Source organism: Syngnathus typhle, linkage group LG9, assembly GCF_033458585.1.
Source record: "Syngnathus typhle isolate RoL2023-S1 ecotype Sweden linkage group LG9, RoL_Styp_1.0, whole genome shotgun sequence".
NCBI classification, from domain to species: domain Eukaryota; kingdom Metazoa; phylum Chordata; class Actinopteri; order Syngnathiformes; family Syngnathidae; genus Syngnathus; species Syngnathus typhle.
In genome coordinates this window covers 8121798-8143088 of record NC_083746.1, presented here as the reverse complement: position 1 = coordinate 8143088, position 21291 = coordinate 8121798, and the positions used below count along the sequence as shown (strand labels likewise).

At 41.2% G+C, this 21291-nt stretch overlaps 4 protein-coding genes across 9 annotated transcripts; 2 read left to right on the top strand and 2 right to left on the bottom strand.

The window, feature by feature from the left end:
• The first annotated feature begins 70 nt into the window (after positions 1 to 70).
• LOC133159696 (pyridoxal kinase-like) lies at positions 71 to 5536 on the top strand. 5 transcript variants are annotated; one of them, XM_061286960.1, is made up of 13 exons: positions 113 to 141; positions 1053 to 1150; positions 1695 to 1749; positions 2822 to 2926; positions 3067 to 3150; positions 3234 to 3268; positions 3403 to 3488; positions 3591 to 3636; positions 3723 to 3834; positions 3949 to 4085; positions 4210 to 4276; positions 4403 to 4532; positions 4608 to 5536. In XM_061286960.1, the coding sequence occupies exons 2-12, from the start codon at positions 1061 to 1063 to the stop codon at positions 4522 to 4524; spliced, it is 939 nt and encodes a 312-aa protein (XP_061142944.1). In that variant the 5' UTR covers positions 113 to 141; positions 1053 to 1060; the 3' UTR covers positions 4525 to 4532; positions 4608 to 5536. The 5 variants fall into 5 exon arrangements, with proteins under 5 accessions (XP_061142947.1, XP_061142944.1, XP_061142943.1 ...); XM_061286959.1 differs by lacking the exon at positions 113 to 141 and adding an exon at positions 153 to 303; XM_061286962.1 differs by lacking the exon at positions 113 to 141 and adding an exon at positions 1345 to 1436 and having other exon boundaries at positions 402 to 1150.
• Positions 5537 to 6396: 860 nt separating this feature from the next.
• agpat3 (1-acylglycerol-3-phosphate O-acyltransferase 3) lies at positions 6397 to 16156 on the top strand. 2 transcript variants are annotated; one of them, XM_061287098.1, is made up of 10 exons: positions 6397 to 6864; positions 11396 to 11453; positions 11550 to 11782; positions 11915 to 12084; positions 12188 to 12349; positions 12677 to 12830; positions 12908 to 13010; positions 13532 to 13607; positions 13708 to 13906; positions 14181 to 16156. In XM_061287098.1, the coding sequence occupies exons 3-10, from the start codon at positions 11605 to 11607 to the stop codon at positions 14270 to 14272; spliced, it is 1134 nt and encodes a 377-aa protein (XP_061143082.1). In that variant the 5' UTR covers positions 6397 to 6864; positions 11396 to 11453; positions 11550 to 11604; the 3' UTR covers positions 14273 to 16156. The 2 variants fall into 2 exon arrangements, with proteins under 2 accessions (XP_061143082.1, XP_061143083.1); XM_061287099.1 differs by lacking the exon at positions 6397 to 6864 and adding an exon at positions 10142 to 10236.
• Positions 16157 to 16694: 538 nt separating this feature from the next.
• LOC133159753 (olfactory receptor 10A3-like) lies at positions 16695 to 18568 on the bottom strand. Its single transcript, XM_061287101.1, has one exon. The coding sequence runs from the start codon at positions 18548 to 18550 to the stop codon at positions 17606 to 17608; it is 945 nt and encodes a 314-aa protein (XP_061143085.1). The 5' UTR covers positions 18551 to 18568; the 3' UTR covers positions 16695 to 17605.
• A 1719-nt stretch (positions 18569 to 20287) lies between these two features.
• LOC133159985 (olfactory receptor 10A3-like) lies at positions 20288 to 21217 on the bottom strand. The gene has a single exon (XM_061287470.1). The coding sequence runs from the start codon at positions 21200 to 21202 to the stop codon at positions 20288 to 20290; it is 915 nt and encodes a 304-aa protein (XP_061143454.1). The 5' UTR covers positions 21203 to 21217.
• Between the last annotated feature and the right edge of the window lie 74 nt (positions 21218 to 21291).

The window sequence follows — 21291 nt, the reverse complement described above, 5'->3', positions numbered from 1 at the left end:
AGCCATGACAAACCCGGAGGCGGCCAGGCAATGAGGATCTATTTCCGGCCGGTGACCGTGTGCGGATGAATACGTGATTAGTTCAACTTGTGTCTTGTGATGTCCACACGTACAATCCGCAGTCATGAGTAGTCAGGCAAGGTTGATACAGTTTGTTATAATCTTGTTTAGTTGATTGAAGATGTGCAGTTTCAAAATACCACTGAATACTCCACAAATTGTTATTTTAGAGCAAAGGTTGGTAAACGTTTTATGGTCAAGCGCTACATGAGGCACAATTTAAGTGACTTCGCGTGACAAAAGGTGTGTTTTCCTGCCCAGGTGACTCTATTCAAGCAATGGATTTCATATTTTTCCTGAACACGTTATATTTAAAGTTAGAAATGTAACCGACATAAAAACTGTGGATGATCTCTTACTATGAAAGTTGCTGTAATGTTTGATTACTGTTTTTTTTTTGTTCTTTGAATAAAATAAAGTTCAGTCAATCGCGTCAATAAGTCCTGAGCTGCCATCTAGTGGTCGCATACCTAAAATACAGGCTTATTAGTCGTTGAAATACTGTTGTACGTGAAAAGGTGGCAAATGTAATACGTTTTCCGTATACCTTTTAAAGTTTAAACTGCTTGGTGCTTGTCTTTTAAAAGGACACGCCGTACCGTATCAAATTATATGAATTAACTAAATGACCTAATCCACGGCTTTTGATTTGTTATACATTTTCAATGCCGTAATGCCATGTATGCGTTTGTGTGGGTAATTTAATTTCCATGTTTTAGTTTGTCCTTTTCCACATGGGCTGCCATATCCGGGTACTTTGATGTATGCGGAAGTACTAACCCTAACACGCAAAGTCCGTGGTCCTCGGTCCGCCCAAAGATGACGTTTAACGAACCCACGAGAAAACAATTTGACAGACAGCTTATGAGTTGAATAAGCAGAGATCGAATCAGTGTGGTGGTACTTTCAACGCGTCCGAAGCTGTGCAGAGTTTTAATGTTGCTCTTGGACTTGTTTTGTTTGCTGATTGTGCTTCGTGTTTTTAATACCAGTTTGGCTCATGGCGGCGATGGAATGTCGCGTTTTGTCCATTCAGAGTCATGTTGTCCGGGGATATGTTGGAAATAAGTCTGCAACATTCCCGCTGCAGGTAGATATCGGTTCTTGCATAATAACCTTTGTAGCTGTGTAGCTAACATCATTGAAGATTATATTGCAGCATCGTTATGTAATTTCATGTTGTGATCACCTCTTACAACTGTAAAATACATTAACATCACCAATGTATGGAAAAACAAAAATCGTAACAGTCACGCAAACGCAACATCATGTTTTCTTGCAAAGGCGAGATGAGTTCAAAGTGGCTAAACAGCGTCGGTAGTTTGAACACTTGCTCTGCATGTGGACAGTTGCCTTTGTCACGAAAGAAGTCTACGGTAACTTTTTTTTCTGATCTAAATCCTCTTTAAAGTATTTTATACATGTAGATAATCCTTAAGGTTAACATGATTACATTTGAGAGTCTTGTTGTTTTATTGGACAAAGAAAGTCAATATATGTATATTTGTGCAGTAACAATGCTCGCAGTGGTGGTCCCAAGCTTGTAACTGATATTCCTGAGACCTGGGTTGTTGTTGTTTTTTGTTCCGTTAACCCCCTATTTTCATTTTTTTTTTTCGTTGAACTTTTCTCAGGTTCTGGGCTTTGAAGTGGACTCCATCAACTCTGTGCAGTTCTCCAATCACACAGGTTGGATCATACATTTATTTACAAAGAGCCTGCCTTGAGGGAATTGGTTTGACGAATGGCCAATATACTGTATAACCATTTAACCATTTATGTTATCTAAGTCTATGCATCGGGTGAATGAGTGTCTACTGCCTTTGTACTTTGCCTCTATTCTAAAAACTTGGTGCCCCTAAAATCTTTTGTAATGAAGGTCCAAAATTCATTTCTAAGGAAGGGAAGACTAAAAGACACATTGTGTCAGCGTTTAACGTATATTGTTAGACTTTGGTCTTGGTCCTCTTGTTTATCACTGGCGACTTGTATTCGCTACGTTGATTCAATCTGACTCTGTTACACTGTCAACTGTAAGGGAAGCCAAGGAGATTAAAAAAAAATCCCTACTTAAGCAAAACTATTGATTTGTTTTCTTTTCCCAGCATCGTTTCAATTCAACTATCGTGATACTGCCAACCTCCTCTTGCATAGACTTTAATTCACCCACAAGCCTAAAAGGGTTGAATGATTAAAACTGCAAAGTAGTTCAAGAGAAATTTATAATTTGATCTGGGCTTTATACACCAAAGCTTGTAAAGAATGTGAATCCGCACATTGTAGGAGATATTTGCACATTAGTCTCGTCAATTTATAAAATGCGTCTTTTGTTTTCCATGCAGGCTAAGTACACTCCTGTAATTTGACCTGTGAAAATTTCCTTTAAATGTTCCAGTGCAAGTCTAAGTTTTTTTTTTTTTCCCCCGTAAAAGCTTTCTCACTGCAGGAGCTGCTCTCTGAGTCGGCGAAGGGCCCCGTGTTGAACTCGATGCTCCTTTTTTGTGTTTGCATGTCCTTTCATTATGCAGTCCCAACAGCTGTGGGGGTTTGTTGCGGGTTCACGATGAAGGGGCACCAGAAAAGGGGAAAACTGGCAGCCTGATAAAGACTCTCAGTCAGTGTAGAGGCTCCGTTTTAAGAGAAGAAAGAAAAATGAAGAAAGAAGTTTCCTGGAAATATCCCATCCAATATTGCATAACGTATTATGTTGGATGGCGTTATTAGAATAAACCAATAACTCAATGTTTATCTCCTGTTCTAGGCTACGCCCACTGGAAGGGTCAAGTCCTAAAAGCTGATGAGCTCAATGTGCTGTATGAGGGCATCAAGCTCAATAAGGTCAACCACTATGACTATATCCTCACAGGTCAGTCTTCTATTGGATATTATTCACGTGATTATTGTCAAAAACTCTGAAAGATACCCAGACCGGATTTTACAAGAGCAAGTCAGGTTAAGGATTTTAATCCAATTTTTTGTGTCCACTTATTTATTTTTTTAAACAAGGGTACAGCAGGGACACGTCCTTCCTGATGACCGTGGTTGAAATTGTTCAAGAGCTTAAGAAAGCCAATCCTAGTTTGGTATATGGTGAGTGCAATACTGGTAGATTTAGTTCAGAATTGAACAACCAAAACATGTAATTAGTTATGTCCTGCATATTTTTGTGACAGTTTGTGACCCTGTAATGGGAGACCATGGCGCAATGGTGAGTATTTTTTATATACTGTACAAAACGCAGTCTTATCTTGTTACACAGAAGCAATCAGACATGTCAAACAGAAGTGAGAAGGTAACCTAAAAAGGAGTCACAACATTTGTTTTGTTTGGTGCCTTTTCCAGTACGTCCCCGAGGAACTTCTCCCAGTCTACCGGAACAAAGTAGTGCCTTTGGCTGACATCCTTACCCCTAACCAGTTTGAAGCAGAGTGAGTAGCCTTTTAATTCGTACAAAAGTGGAGGAAGAAAGCATCTGGATAATAAATATGCCAGACAGTGTTTGTGAACGATAAATGTATTTTCTTCAACAGGTTATTAACTGGGATTAAGATCCATACAATAGAAGATGCTCTTAAGGTGGGTACCTTTTGTGATTAGATGTACTGTTTTTGTGCATGGCAGTCCAAAATTGTACAGTGTAAAAAAAAAAAAATGTCTCCCAGGCGATGGAGCTGCTTCACAAAATGGGTCCAAAAACAGTGGTGCTCACTAGTACTAACTTGCCTTCAAATCATGGAGACCTCCACCTGGTGGCCCTCGGGAGCCAAAAAATCGGTAAAGTACCATAGCAAATTCCTCTGTGTACTTTGGACAATTTGCAATTTTAGCAGGCTTCATTCATACAATAACAATCATCACGCTTTAATCTTACTGTTCATTCTGATGTAGTAAAACCAGATGGGACGGTTAGCATTCAGAAGATCTGCATGGACATCCCCAAAGTTGATGCTGTGTTTGTGGGGACGGGGGATCTGTTTGCTGCCCTGTTGCTTGCCTGGACTCACCATCACCCTGAAGACCTCAAGGTTCATACAAATTCACACACACACTCTCTCTGCCATGCTCTGAACCCTTAAATATCTGTTACAATGCCATAATGACCACTTGGTGTTCTCAATCTAACTGGGTATTTTTCTGTTTTCCCCACAGACTGCCTGTGAAAAGACTGTTTCAGTCATGCACCATGTAATTAAGCGGACTATTAATTATGCTAATGGTATTTTATTTTTACTTAGACTAATGACTGTTCTGTACCGTTTGTTTGTACTGGACACAATCTATGAAAACAAATAAAACTGCATTCTTTGAAGTGAATGTGATCATCCGCTTTGACGTGTTTCAGAAAAAGCCGGCCCAGGGAAGAGGCCCAGCCCTGCGCAGCTGGAGCTGAGAATGGTTCAGAGCAAAGGCGACATTGAGAAACCGGCCATCGTTGTGGAAGCGAACATTTTGAAAACCTCTTAATATCTAAGGTGGTAGCATTCGTCAATGAACGTTGACATCTTGCAGCATTTTCCAACCCACGTCATGTCTTCTCTTCCTTCCAGAATCTTGAAGATGATCAGTTGTGAAGGATCATAACTCATGTTCTAGATGGAGATACTCCGGAATCACTGCCATACTTGTCTCTCCTATGGCTTTTGTAAATATCATCTTCCTTTGCATAGATTGGAAAAAAAACAACAGAGATATTAGCCAATAGGGCTTATTTTTAGACTCCGTTTACTTAACTACTAAATGTACTTTATTACTCCTTTTAGATATACTCTAACTCATAAACAGATGCACGCTTGCACGTGCCTCTGCTGTCAGAACTTGATTCATCACTGAAGGTGTGTTCACTCTACATTTAACCTTAAAAACTTGAAAAAAAATAATAGTTTCTAAGAGATCCAGTATTATGCCTAAGAAGGTGTCACTTCATGCTGAAATATTTAATGGTTACATCGTTAATGTTTTGGCTTTTGGAGTCATCTTTGTAACAAATACAATATATAGTAAAATCATAAAGGTACGTAGGATAAATGTGACAGGTATGTTCATGGTCCGTATACTTTTTTGGTACATTTTATTTCATAGCTTTTTGTTTTATAATTGCTGCTAATCTTGATTGTTTGATGTCCTAAAATCCATCCCTTTCAATCCATACTTTTAACCTTTAATCGTGATGTTTCCCTGAATTAGTACTGTATTAGATCCTCGTCTTAAAACTTCTCCAATTGAAGGATTTGCACAGGTGATTTTTAAGATAGAATATTTACTCTACTGTTGATTGCCATTTTATTATTACCATATCTCAACATGAATCAATAGCCTTAAAGCAGTTAGGAAGCTAAACAGGTTTTGAATGTTTAGTGTATGTGTACAACTGTATAAGTTGCGCCTCACAAATAATATTTCAAGGCCAAAACATTGAGCTGCTCTGACATGAAGTAAATTGAAAGATAGATGTAATAAAAACAATTTAATGACTTTACACTGTGTGTGTGTGTGTGTGATATTTTTGTTTGTTGGCACTTGGCCAGGTCTCATAAAAACTGCTGTACCTCAAGTGCCTGTATGGAAATGTTCCAAGTAAATGCCACCTAAGCATAAAACTAATGAATTCCTAAAAAGAAATATTTTTGCAAAAAGGAGGAAGAGTGGTATTTCAAATGTCGGCTGCCAATTTCAGGGAAAATTTGCTTTTAAATTGTGAATAGTATCGCATACTTAAAAAGACAGGCAATTAAACAGTATCCCCCTTGTCAAACCAAGTGCTAATACTGTGTGATTAGGGGCAGGTATGGCACTAATCCACAGCATGACGAGCTGGCATTAACCCTAATAACGCCACAGACGTCTTAACTCGTATGCCAGGCAGAATAATTAAATGCTATATGGAAGAATATAGGACTAACGCAGATGGGATAGGCTCCAGTACATCCAAGATCCTAATGATAAAGGGATGAAATGATACAGAAAATGGATAGACAGAGGACTAATTGGAGCAAATGTGTTAAGAAGTATGAAACTGGTAGCCCTTAAATAAGTAACTTTCAGTTTCAAAAATGTTGCTGACCCCTGAACTTCGTTAAGCATACAATGAACTTTATATAGAATTTTTAAAGTGAGATAATGCGTGCCTTGGTTTGGTTCTAAGACGCAGATGTGCTGAAACACCAGCAGGGGGCAGACGAGGTCTAGAATTGTGCACACCAAAAGAGAAGGATAAACTTTATCCATGGGATATGCACTGTAGAAATTATTATACGTGCGTATCAAAGAGATACGATTTTTTTTTTAAATAACTTGGTTTATTTCCCACCAAATACAGACGACATGTGTAATATTAAAACAAACACGGATCGTGCACTATGCATTGTTTAAAAGTTTTAATTTAAAAGAACAAACACCCCAGTTTGGTAATGGAAAGAAGGAAGTAATAACAGCTAAGTGGTGAAGGTATTATTGTAGAGGGCAGGTGTTTTGCAGATTATTGTGTGCGTTTTGTGAGAATGGGTGAGGGGGAGGGTGGTCCGGAGTGACCGGATGGACATCTTTAGAGGGGGGCTTTGAGGAAATGTGGCGCTTTCACCGACAAACAATGGTGCTCTTGAAAATCGCATGACCTCAAGTCATCTTTGTAACATCTACGTTAACCCACGTCGTTGAGCTATAGTGTGCTCTCTCTAAATCGGTCCGATAGTTGTTTTCCTTTTTGTTTTGTTTTTTCTTCCCACAACCTGACCAGGCCCTGAACCATTGACTGAAGTATTCCCGAATCTCCGGTGCTGGTTTCAGTACAAAGTGATCAATTGTCAGGTAAGCCTATTGAGAATGTGCCTTACTGTCAGCTAGCTTTAGCTAGCTAACTAGCGTAGCATCGAAGGCTAGCAAGAAAGCCGCACGACCAACAACACACACCCTTTGTTTTTAATATTCTCTTACTATCAAAAAAAAAAAAAGTCCTAACATGCTAACCCAGTCGGATAGCGGCTACTTTTCTGTCGATGAAGTTATTAGGGTAAATTCTACACATTCAAGGTAAGGTGCAGGGCTCGTGTACGCCACTCATTTGTCTTAGAACAGCTTCCAAACAGCTCGATTAATATTGTAATTTGTCATGGAAGGCAACCAAACTGCTTTCCACTGAGAGTTTATAGAATGGAGAATGACGTCCCCGGCACATGGATCACAGTTAACGGCTCACCATATGAGCGCCGGTCGGCCGGCATGCTAGTAGCGTGTGGGGTCTTAACGATGCCAAGTCAACTTGTTTTTACGCAAGAAAATAAATTGTGTAAAACAACGTATGAGTGCAGATCTACTGACGTTGAACGATGTCACGATCTAATGCCAAGACAATTATAGGTGATGTTTGATAGAGAGAGCAAGGGGAAGTGGTGTGTAAATAATATGCCAGATTTGCCATTCATCATGCGGTTGTTGTGACAGCTAAATGCTTGTTGCCGTGCAGTGGAACCTTTGCAGGACATTCGAATGCCATTTAACTTGACTCACACGTTGGAATTGGACCAACATTTTTGGGGGGCGGTGATGCTTCCACTGTTGCGTAATTATAGAAAAGATGTCTTGCTCTTTTTTCTTTTTTTTTACAACAATAGCCTTGGGTCAATTAGTGGGTGCAAACCAGGCTTCACCAACCATTTTGAAACTGGTGCAAAAATTAGCTCAGATCCTACATGTTAATAAAAAACATTAGTAGGAATTGGGGGGGGGGGCGTTAGGAGGCCCCACTATAGCTATTTATCAAAGTACATAATTTATTGTAAGTTCTTAACAAATTATTTGCCAGTGCAACAGAGAAAAGTTGGTCACACCAATGCTACCAATGGAAAAGTTAATGATGTACCACTCAACCACTTGAACATTCAAGAATTAAATATGCCCACTGACCAGTCTAAACCTACTTCCAACATTGGGACCCTCTGAAGTGAAATTTTAGCTTTTCGATATCTTTTTGAGCTGAAGCATTATTGCTGTGAAACAGATACTGGATAATACGTTTTGTGGTTTCAAAGTCCAAAAGAATTCGGTGATAAGGTCTTAAAGCGACGAAGGTTGCACGTGTGGAGGTCTGCCTCAATGCTACTTACATAATCAATATAATGCTCGAATAAATTTAATGCTTTTAAAGTCACATCACAAAGTTAAATGTGACTAACTGTAGTTTATTTTGGCGGCAAATCACAACTTTGATATTAGTCACGGACAAGTCCTGCTGCCGGATGTTGCCAACTCGAGTCAGCAGTTATGTATTTCTGAATATATGATCACTGACTACTTTCTTCAGGACACATGGAATAGAAGAGAACTACAACGTTTTGTAGCCATCAAGATATTTTTGGCCTTGGCAAAATTATCACTTAAGAGATGCTAGCAAGACAACCAATAGCAAGATGGGATGTCAAACTCTGCCAGACAACTGTTCGTCTCCGCAATGTTGGTTAATGGTAATGAAACGCGACATATCCAGGATGCCTGTCGCTCGCTAATCGTCACTAATCTAATCCACTGGATTAGGGAATGAGAATACAGTCAGCCGTTTGCTACGGGACGTGAGCCTACCTCCTACCTTTCGTCGATTCGATGAATCTCCTTGCAGTCTACAGTGGATATTTGGGTTTTTTCCTGCTTGCTCTGAATTAGAGTCAACATTTTTTTGTTGTTTAATTTTTTTGGTGGGGCTTCTTTGGTTGCCGATAAATACTTGATGATCAGGCAGTTCCTCCAACAGGTGTTCTTGTTGTCATCATAATCTCTTTCCTTCGGTTGGATTATGATGGATATGGAGCAGAGCAGCCTGTGAGTACCTGCTGCTGCTGCTGTTGCTCACTGCTGGTATTTTGTTTTTATTTTGGCGCTCATCTGGTGAACCACCATCCGCCAAAATGCTAAACCAGAGTGCTGTAATGATCTTCACTGGGATTTGCGGGGCGCTGGTGCTCGTGGCAATGGGCTACTATGTCTACTGGTGAGTTCTACTAATGATATTGGTGAATTTCAAGAGTAGGAAAGTAGACGGAGTGTAAGTTCCACTCAAGCGACTGCTGGTTATTTGTTGGTAATGGAACAAACAGCTGTAGCTCTAAGTAGCTTTAACCCACTCAGTGACTAATCGTTCTGTCAAGTTCAGTTGCTTCTGCAGATGAAACTGTACTGAAAAACTATTTCAGATGGTTAATATTAGTATTTTGTTTTAATGATCATTACTACGGTATTTGGCGTCTCTCAAGGAGGTGTTCTCAAACTGAAGTAAGACAAACTGCAGATCAAGCAGAGGACGATAAAAACTATCAGACGCGTTGCGGTGCTACAAAATAAGGAAGAGACCCAGATAATTTTGAGCTACTTGCGTTAACCACCAAAAATTGGAGTTCTGTTTTGAAAGTCTTTTGATAATAAATACAGTACCCATGATGAGGACCATCTTGACCTTGCAAAGTTCTAGCAAGAAAATCTGGGTAAAGGATGCAGGAGACACAATTGACTCAAGAGAAGTTGCCATATGTGTTTGCAGCAAGTCTTTTCTTTTTCTTAATTTCACTATGGATATTTTGATTTTTGTAATGTGAACCTGTTTTCAGAGGCCCCGATTAAATGTTCAGTTTTTGTTCAAAAGCACCTTTCTCAGTAGGCACTATGAGTTGCTGCTTCCGTTTTTTTTTTTTTCTTGGCAGGCAAAGTGTCCAAAGTACACGCATGTGAGCTAGGTCAAAAAGTGTGTCAAGAGGAAATAAGAACAAAGGTCTTGGCAAGTGTGGAAATCTTTCTTTCACTCGTCCCCAAAATATTTCAATTTCAATTAGTATGTGTCAATGTAGTCCAAGACATAAATACAATCTTGTTACAAACATCCTTACTGTGCATCAGTATAAAACCTGAAATCTCAATCTTTTGTTGTAAAAATTTTACAACATTGTGGTATATATTACACAACAAACAGATAAGGTACACAAGAGATCGGCGATAAGATACACATACTCCCATCGAAATGACATTTTCAGACCTCACCAACTTAACTCACGCACTCCCATTAAGAACAAAGGTCGTTACGCCAACACGGATCACTACTTGATGACATGCAGTGACTTGGAGCACAGAGAATCACGTGACAATATTTCATCACTCGAACGCATTCTGTCTTTGCCACGGCACGTCGACCGAGCTGAGGTAATGTTGCTGCTGTATGACTTCAATCAGTCTGTGTTGGTTTAATTGTTAGCCTCCACATTGGAATGTCAGGTAGAACAAAAAGTTTAGCTCTTCAAAATATTTCATTTGTGTGCAGAAATCCTTTTTTTTTTTTTCCCATGACTTCTGCAGTTTATGTATGAGAATGATGAAATGATGACCCCCCTCAAGTCATGTTGGGGTGTGAAAACCTCTGTTGAACTCTCACTTTTAAAATTGACAACTTGGAAAGAGAAGCCCAACCCAAAAATGTTGTTGCATAAAGTGAAGAAAGGGCAGCTCATGGCAGTAAATATTTCTTTTTTTAATTGGCGTTTTTAAAAATGGTTCAATCATAAAGTGGCTGTTAATTTTTATTATCACTAAGAATGTCACAGTCCTGGAGTATAGAAAGAATGTCCTCATGTAATGAATGTGCAAGTGTGGCCCATTAAAATTGACTGATTACTGCGTGTAGTTTGTACAGCTTGTATAAAAGGGAGGGGCGGTCCATTTTTATTCCATTTTTCATTATCTATCAGTCTTATTTTCCGTAGCCCTTGTGTTCATTAGTGCCGTGGGTGATCTGGACACTGCTCACCAGCCAATTGGGCAACTTTGAACTATAACACCGTCGTGATAACGTATTGGAATGGCAAGGTCAATTCCTTTGTTTTGGTTGTAGACTGACGATATTTTGGGTGTCAGATCCGAAGACCAATATGAGAGCAAAGTTCAGAATTCCAGCTCTTATTTCATGGTAGTTCTATCTTGATGTGTTCTGTCTGTAAGGCAATTCTTTTCTCTGGAGCGTGACAGGGCTGTTTTGCCAACAACTGCAATGGTGTATTTCTTACTGCTGAGCAAGAGCTATGGCGGGTACTTGTTCAGTCGCTGACATCTGTAATTTAAGATGGCAATCTAGGTGATTATCAGCAAGATGTAAGTCAAATTCAGTGTCTCTATGGAGTGTGAAGCTAAGATAGATTGCGAGAAGCAGGAAATAGCCTTGGCAGACTTTAGTGTAGTCAGCATCATTGGTCCTATTCGTAGCTGTTCATTTTCTGAATAAGACCAAATACAGACATTTTTCAAAAGCCTTTTTTTTTTTTTTTTTTTCCTTTCAGCTCCTTATCATTAATTAAATCTCTGGTTTCAGGACTGTAGTATTGGCCGAAGGACCGTGCAAACGAGGCTTGTAAAAGGAGACCACCGTGGTGAGGAAATGACTTCCATTTTCTCCGTCATTAATGGTAATTCTTTTTTTTTTTAATGATTCTTCTCTTATCCTGTGTGTGTGTTTCCTCCCTTAGGTTGGTCATCGTGCATAGAGAGGAGCCTCCTCAGCTCCCCTAGGCCTTCTGCATCATGGCTCTCCTGGCCTACATCAAGAGCCTGTTCATCCTTCAACTGTTGATGGGCTTCGTGTTTGTGGTGAGCGGCCTCATCATAAACTTCATCCAGCTGTGCACGTGCGTCATCTGGCCAATCAACAAGCAGCTCTATCGCAGAATCAACTGCCGGCTCGCCTACTCGCTCTGGAGCCGTGAGTAGAATAGATTCCTGTAGTTTGTGGGCAACCAGGAAATATATTTTGGACACCCGTGGATCTTTCCATCTTGCATGAACTTGAGATTTGCTTTAGAGGGTCCATTTTAAAATGGTTGTTTCTGGACAGAGCTGGTGATGCTGCTGGAGTGGTGGTCGGGCACCGACTGCACTTTATACACGGACCAGGCCACGGTGGACAAATTTGGCAAGGAACACGTCATCATCATCCTCAACCACAACTATGAGATCGACTTCTTGTGTGGCTGGACCATGTGCGAAAGATACGGTATCCTGGGGGTCAGTTGGATTGATGTTATTTGCAGTCATTTAGCACATTTTAAAATGGTTGACCACAATCATGATTTGAAAAGAAATGACAATTGCCTCCGTTTCCCTTTAGAGTTCAAAAGTCTTAGCCAAGCATGAGCTGCTGAAGGTTCCTCTGATTGGCTGGACCTGGTACTTCTTGGAAATCGTGTTTTGCAAAAGAAAGTGGGAAGAAGACCGCAAAACTGTCTTCAGCGGACTTGACAGGCTTAAGGACTACCCTGAACATATGTGGGTGAGTGCAAATGAACAGATTTCAAATTTCAATTCAGATCTGCAAACTTCAGTACAATTCAAAATCAGCTCAAACATTCCCGTCAGGCAAATAAGCATTTGAGTTTAAGTCTGGTCGGCTAGAACCACAATCCAGAACGGCCTTATCTAGTCATTTTTAATCAACCTGCTTTTGCCTGTGAACCGAAACATAATATTGCAGTTTGACGTCACAGCTAAATTTACAAATATAGATTTTAGATGAAGCAGAATGACCGCTGAATATCAAAAAATGTCTTCCAGGGAACAAACAAATTCTTCCCTTTTGTCCTACTTTTTATCTTGCCAGTTCCTGCTCTATTGCGAAGGTACCCGCTTTACAGAGAAGAAGCACCAAATAAGCATGCAGGTAGCAGAGAGCAAAGGCTTGCCCAAGCTCAAATATCACCTTCTACCACGCACCAAGGGATTCACAACCACGCTGCGATGTCTGAAAGGCACAGGTACGGTGTAAAAGTACACAGACGTCATATGTAACGTTTCGTATTTGACACCCCCCTTTTTTTTATAATAAATGCAGTGACTGCCGTTTATGACGTGACGCTCAACTTCAAAGATAAGCAGACCCCCACTCTCCTGGGCATCGTCAACGGCAAGAAATACAAAGCTGACATGAGCGTAAGGTGAGAAGGCGTCACTCATACGAGCCCACAGCCTTGTCTGAATACGATCCCCTATCCTCATGTGGCTATTGTTTCTGAATACGAGCCCCTTTGCTCATGTGGCTGTCGTTTCTCACGGGCCTTTTGCACTTAAATGTAACCGCATAATTTGGCTAGGGCAAATAAATGATAACAGCTATACAATAATATTACCACTTTTGATGACCAATCTTGTTGAGTAATACAAAAGACAGTCGAGAGTGGAACATGGAAACACTTTAGAGCCATAGAAAATCATTTGCGTCAGAATATGAATCGGTTTGTGAAATAATAATTCCAGAGCGTGCTGATGAAGTCATTTACTTTAGTTGAGGGAGCCCCCTGGTGGTTGTAAAGTGCTTCCGCTCACACTGTGCTTTCACCCAATCATTCGTTTTCTGTAGCATTTGTCATGGTTAGGCTTACGGATGCCCTCTTTTGTTCTCTTTATGGAATTGGACTTGTAACTCTTGGCCTTGTTCTTGTTTTCCGCTTCACTGTAGACGTTTCCCTGTGGAAGAGATCCCAGATGACGAAGCAGAGTGTGCCAACTGGCTGCATAAGCTCTACCAGGAGAAGGTAGTATGTCGTTTCATTCACATATGAGAGGTGTCGTCATCACTTTTTCATCCAGTTCCAATGTGAGAAAATACGTCCACAAATTTTCCTCCCCTGCCAGGATGCCTTACAGGAGACATACAGCAAGGAAGGCAAGTTCCCGGGGCCCACAATAATCCCTCCTCGCCGTCTGTGGACACTGCTCAACTTCCTGTTCTGGGCCATGCTGCTGCTTTCACCACTTATCAAGTTTGCATGCGGAGTGGCGGTCAGCGGCTCTCCGCTGCTCATTATCGGCTTCATCATCTTCCTCATCATAGGTACGGCGAACGGTTAAAGACCCCTGTACAAAGTCTGAAAAGTGTGTGGTACTCAGTTGTGGTATAGCATTGAAGTGTTTTTTTACAGCTCACGCGTGTTAGCAAATGTAGACGCGTAAAGATATGAGATCATGCACATAGCTTTTGAGGGCACAGACAAGAACTTGATTTTTCACCCATTTTGAAGCCTCATTTTGTTTTATGCTTAGCGATTTCTTTTTCTCATCAATTCAGTCTTCTCTGTTGAGTGTTTATTGTTTCTCTCTCTCCCCAGCCTCTGTTGCAATCCGCCGCCTGATCGGCGTTACGGAGGTCAACAAGACGGGTTCCAGTTATGGTGACCAGGAGACCAAGAAACAAAACTAACACACCCTAGACTGACTCCCGCTCTCCTCCTGCCGTCCAATTGGTCACCAGGCCGGGGGGGGGGGGAGACCCGGCTGTGAAACCACAATAGAGCAGACTTAGAAACCCTAAAGAGTAAATTCACCGGAGGTCAACAAGACATGAGGTGGGAGGGGGAGATGCTGTACTGCATCTAAAGCCAAGTAGTGACCCGTTTTCCACAGCCAAGCCCCGTTAATCCTGCCGATCATAAACCTCTCACCTCCTAACCTACCTGCAGTCACGTGGAAGGCCACAAACATAGCCTGCGTCTCGCTTTGCACTACCTCCCCAACAAACCACACTTACTGTCCGTCGTCACCCAATTAGGAAGCGGCGGTGTTCTTCTAGTCAGAACAGGGCCCTCCATCCATGTGGCCCCGCCCCCGTCTCCCTTTCACACGCCTGTGTTTCTTGTTTCTTTTTTTTTTTTCAGCAAAAACTTCACTAAACCATGGAAACATGACCATTAATTTTTTTGTAATCATTTTGTGTGAGCATCATGACCTGGTCCCCTTTTCGAGGGGGCGGGGGGTTCTTCAAAAAGGGCTGTGCATGTGCAAGCTGTCATACCTGACCTAAAGCTCTGGAATTCCTTTTCCGAAACTAAATGCTCTTCATGTTGTAAGTAGCATATAGAATGAAATTAATAAAAAAAAAAAAAACATTTTACTTCATTGTTATTTTATTCAAAATGTTTAACGCTGCTCCTAGTTAGTTTACTGTCAAACAAAACTTTAAACAAAAAATAATTGCATTGTGTGTTTAAAACATTTACATAGCTTTGCATTCATTCCATTTGTTTTGCTTTATGCTAACAATGAAATATGACACTAGCACAGGTGCTGTGTTCGAACCCTTTAAGCAATGGATATTTGAACACAAAACGGTGCAGCACATATCGACTGACAAGCTTTTATAGATCAAATTTAAAAAAACAATGTAAATATCTCAAAAATCAGATGCGCTAGAAAGACATTTTTTAAAATCGTTTTGAAATCAATCATCATTATAATACGTTCCAGAGCTAACATCCTTATTTTTCTAATTAAAACAACTCCCCCTTGCCCCTCAAACACTAGTGAGCTGGCAACCATGACCGGTGAGGAGTGTGTGGGGGTTGTTCTGCCAGATTCCAGGCTAAAGGTCACCAGTTGTCTCCACGTAGCCTCACGCAGCTGTTGACATAAAGTTTGCCTGGCCACTTATAGACTGTAGTCGTAGTGCTAAGTTAACCTTTGCCTTAAATCAAGCTTGCTCAGGCAAGGGGCCCGCGTCCTCCCTCACCTCCACCACTTTCGACCATGTCAAACAACACGGATATTTTCCACACGTCCTAGTTACATAGTCACGAGTAACCCCCCCAACACGTTACATATTCCACTCTTCTTCCACCTCCCTCCAATGGCACATGTAGCGTCCATCCAAAGTTTTTTTATCTACGTATTTCCTCCATTCTCACCATCCATTGAGATTTTCATGCAAGCCTTAAAACGAGACTGCTTCTTCTGATTTGTGTTGACTGACTGAGCCCCTGAGCTATACTGGATCAAAGTTTGCTAGTAGTAAAATACTCAGTAGAAAATGAAGAGGAAGATGACTCACTGGTGTGTTTAAACTACTGCAGAATAGTTTTGAAAGATCCAGCTGAGTAGTCGCAGAAGAGATGCAGGCGTTTGGCACAGGATGTTTTTTTTTATTTGGTCAACAAAAGTGAAATCTGACACCACCATAAAAATAATTTACGATAATCACGCATTCCTCTCGAGTCATCTGCTTTTTTTGTTTTATTTTTGTTTGTTTTTGTTTTTTGGTCCATCACCCCCACCCCACCCTCACCTGTTATTAAAAGACTTGAATCACAAAGCAACTCTCAGTGCATTTTGTTTGTGTTTGTCTCAAAAATGCAGCACAGACTCAGATACTAACTGATCTCCATCTTCTCTTCATATCATCCTTCAGCAAACATGCATTCCACCATTCACAAATGACACCATACTCATTTAATGGTGCACCGGAGTGGAACAATGGACATAAAAGAAATGAATGCCTTTTTTTTTTAACTTGCTTCCTGCTGTTCTTTTAGAGAAACGACACCAAAAGCATTTGCCACATTGTGTGTGTATACTGTAAATGTGTTCGTAATGTAAATGATAGTTTTAGAAAATTGCTCTCCAGTAGGTAAACTGGTCTCCAAGGTGCACTTTGGAATATCTCACCAATATTGTGTTTATGAGAAGCTGTACATACTTGAGCTGATGGTGTGTGTGTGAAGCTGAAGCCCACCACTAAAATCATGTCCCAGATTCCAACTTTGTAACAGCACCTCAGTTTCTTACTGTAGTCAGTCTTGCATGCGATCACTGAATCACATTAATTCTGACTCAGGGACTTTAACGGGCCATGCAGCAGCTCTGGAATGAACTCTGAATCTGAAATAAGATCAATAATAAAAAAAAAAAGAATAACCCCCAAAGTGGTTTTGTTGAGGGTGTGTGATTGTTTTTGTTAACTTTGTCAATATAACTTCGTAAGATGGATGTTAAAGCGGTGCAAGGTGTGCTGGGCTGTCAAATAGCATTCTGTTTTAGCAGATCAGTTTGTGACGTCACTTACCCCACCTTCGTTCATTTTATGGCGTCACTAACCCGTTCATACAATTTTTACTCTATCCCCATGCCAAAGTTTCCAACGCAAACAACCACGCAGGCATGGCTGGACAACAGTGTCTTTCTTCTCCCTACAACCGAGCTACAGAAATGGACTTTATGCATGGAATGCATGCCCAAAATGTCTTAGTTTGTGGCAACCATTTTAAGGATGACATCTTGTGCAATCTGGGACAATACAATTGAGGACAGCAGGACATTTTTCGCACCTCTGTCTGGAACAGCAAGTAAATCTATTTTGGAATTATTTGTTTGTGTATATGATATATTGTGGATTTCTTTGAGGAGTTCGTTAGCTTTGCAGCTAACAGCCCGGTTGCTGTGACATCGACGCTAGCCAGGTAAACCCGTCGTGGCAATCGCACTTGCGGGCCAGCCAAGGCGCACCGTGAAGTGTATTTTGAAAATATTGGGCAGTGGACCTCCAGCGATGGAAGTGCATGCGTTAATATTTCTTAAAGTGCCGACGTCAAAATTCAATGTAGTGTGTGGAACAGGTAAGCCTTGGCCACGCCCACCCCCCAAAAAAATCCACTCATTCAGTGCTTGGCTAAGGCCTTCCTGGTGGAGTCCGTTACTCTCCAACAAAAAATGTCTGCAAAGCCCATTAAAGTTCTCCTTTTAGTTAGCACTGACTTCCACAATCTCACACTATTTTGAAGATGTGTTTGCGTATACGTGATAGTTTCAAGCCATACACTAGAGGGTTGAGAACTGGCGGAATCATCACAAACGCCAAAGACAAAATGATGACAAGGAAGGGATTCATCTCCTCCAGATTAGACCTACTCAGGGCTACATCACAAAATATAGTGATGGAATAACTAACACAAGACACCATGTGTGGCAAACAGCTCTGGAAAACACTGCCCTTAAATTTTGCAGAATGTCTCCAGGTGGCAATTATGATGCGCATGTACGTGTAGAGAACGAAGACCAACGGTAGGAAAATGCCAAACATGGTAACGTATATGCCGGACTTATTTCTAAACTCCATGGACCCGCATAACAGACTGACCACATTCCAGTTTGCGCAGAACACCTTGTGGATCTTGTTGCCACACAGGGGCTGCTTGGCCAACCAGGAGATGTTTCTTGTGAGAAAGGCGGCGGGGATGAGCCACGCCAAGCCAACCAGGCTCAGGGCCTTTTTCACCGTCATCCTGGTGGGGTAGTGCAGCGGATGGCACAGGGCCAGGTAGCGGTCGTAGGCCATGACGCACAGCGTGGTCATCTCGTTGGCACCGTACGTGTAGATGAAGTAGATCTGCAAGAGGCAGGCAGTGTGGGAGATCAGGTGAACGTCGGATGTAAGGTCCATTAGGAAGCGGGGGAAGAAGCTCGTGGAGCCGTACAGGGCGTTGATTGACAAGCTGGCCACAAAAATGTACATGGGCTCATGAAGGGTCTTCTCGTGGCAGATGGTCACCAGGACGGCCCAGTTGGCGCACACGATGAAGACGTAGAGGAGGAGGAATAACACCAGCGCTGGGTAGCGGTACGGGCCGATGTTCATGAATAAGGTGAGGTTAAAGTAAGGAGGAAGCGTTAAGTTGGGCATCCTTACGTGCTCCACAGCCTCGTGAGTCATAACAACCTGTTACTTGACACTGTCTGTGAAAAGAGAAAAGAGGGAAAATGATTTGTGATATTTTTTTTTCTGTCAATGCAATGATGTTTCATCAGTGCTATAAAGGGTTAAAATTATGGAGTAGTCCTACTATCCAAATTATTTTGCTGTTTTTGTATACATATTTTTTGTTGAAACGTACTTAGTGTCGACATGCTATTTTCACAAATGTGGCTTCAATGTTTTATTGATTTTACTTTCAGTCCTGTAACTCACATGAACGGTCCGTCTAAAAATTAAAAGATGATGTAGCCATGAGTAGTTAGGTTGTGTTATCAGATTTAGAGTTGAAAAGACACACACATGCAGCCTCCCCAAGACTCGAACCTCTGCCCTCCCACTCCAAAGCCTGAATCCCTAAAGTTACCCACAGTGTGTAAATGGCTTTGATTTATTAAAGTCAGTTATTTTCAAATCAATTTCAGTAATATGAAAAGAAATATCACATCAATGTAAATATTATTTTTCTATCATTTTAGCTGTAGATGTCATTAAATAATACACACTGTACATTTAAAGCATACGATAGTAATCCACAAATAGGACATGGGGTTCTTTTTCGTCACATCACTTTTGACTACAAACAAAAAGCAGTGAGAAATACCGTTGCAGGCTTTATTCAATGTGCCCCTCAAAAACTCCTTGGACCCAGCCTGGCCCTCTCGGTATATCTCAAACACTTCATCAGCATCATTGTCCAACTGTTCTCATCATAAACACTCAAGTTTTCGTCACTTTCAACTCCCTTGCACAAGACTTAATTTGCTGAAACAATCCATCCATCTATTTTCTATGGCTACCACTTGGCCTCCATTGTCCTCTCTCGACAAAATTAGGGGTTGCTCATGATGGTTTTTCACACGGTAAATCGACGTTTGAAATTCAAACATACAAACATGACACGCTCAGCAGCCAGAAATATACGGCATACTTACCAACACGTGTCTTCATGCTGTTGACCGTGATGCACTGCTGACGTTGGAAGACTCACTCGCCACGAGCGCACGCGTCTTTTAAGGCCATCTCTTTGCACCCTGGGGAATTTTTCTGACTCCGGCTTAGTGGCAGATAGTAACAAAGTAGAAATACTTTGTTACAAAGTACAAATGTTTTGTTACTGTGCTGAGGTGGATTTTTTTTCCGAGCTCTTTTCTTTACATGGGTGTTTTTTTCTTAAAAACGTTTTGCATGAACTCCAAGCATTTAAAATAAAATATTTGTATTTTATACTTCTTACTTTGTAAAAAAAAATAAAAAAAATCACCTTGTTACTTTTATTCATGACTACATAAAAAATAGGATGTCAACTAAGATTGAGATCCTAATTAGAATCCTAATTGAAAGGCATTAAAACAGAATAGAAGCTTTAATGATGATTGCAACACAGTAGGAGATAATTAAAAAAGCCTTCTCACTTTGAGAAATTGTTATTTTTATTCTATAAATAAGGAATAAATCACACAACAATACATTTATTACATTTCTTTGTTTTACTGTCTGATTATGTTGCATTACAATCTGCGTACTCCAAATACAAGTGATAAAGAAAAACTTAATTTGGGTCAATTAAAAACGTCAAAGACTTAAGAATCATTTACATTTTAATTTTTTAATACAATATAATGAATCTCATTTAATTACATTTCCTTGCAGTAGATCAAATTAGTTATTTATACTCAGTTAATCTTTGGCACAATGTCACAGCATCTTGAAAATATGCCTCCGTATATCTGATAGCTTCATCCCGTACACCAGGGGGTTGAGAACTGGCGGAATCATCACAAACTCTAAAGACAAAATGATGGCAAGGAAGGAATTCATCTCCTCCACATTGTACCTGCTCAAGGCTATATCGCAAAATATGGCGATGGAAAAAATGACAAAGGAGATCATGTGTGGCAAACAGCTGTGGAAAACTCTGCCCTTGAATTTGGCCGAGCGTCTCCAAGTCATGCTTATGATGCGCGTGTATGTGTAGAGAACGAAGGCCAGCGGGAGGAAAATGGTACAAATTGTCACTAGCATGCCCACCACGTTGTTGACCATTGTGGACACGCAAGAGAGCTCAACTACATTCCAGTTAGCACAAAACACCTTGTGGATCTCGTTGCCGCAAAGGGGCAGCGTTGCAGACAGATAGATGACCGTGGTTAAGATGAACACGGGGATGAGCCACGCCAAGCCGACCATCCTCAGGGCCTTTTTCACCGTCATCCTGGTGTGGTAATGCAGCGGATGGCACACGGCCAGGTAGCGATCGTAGGCCATAACGCACAGCGTGGTCATTTCGTTGCCACCGTACGTGTAGATGAAGTAGATCTGCGCGTAGCAGGCCACGCGGGAGATCAGGTGAACATCGGATGCCAGGTCCAGCAGGAACCGGGGGAAGAAGCCCGTGGAGCCGTAGAGGGCGTTGATTGACAAGCTGGCCACAAAAATGTACATGGGCTCGTGAAGGGTCTTCTCGCGACAGATGGTCACCAAGACGGCCCAGTTGGCGCACACGATGAAGACGTAGAGGAGGAGGCATGCCGCCAGCGCAGGGTAGCGGTACGGGCCGATGTTTATGAACATTGTGAGGGTAAAGTAAGGAGGAAGCGTTAGGTTGGGCATCCTTACATGCTCCACGTCCTCGTGAGTCCTAACAACCTGTTACTTGACACCGTCTATGAAAAGAGAAAAGAGAAGGGTGGTTCTCAGAA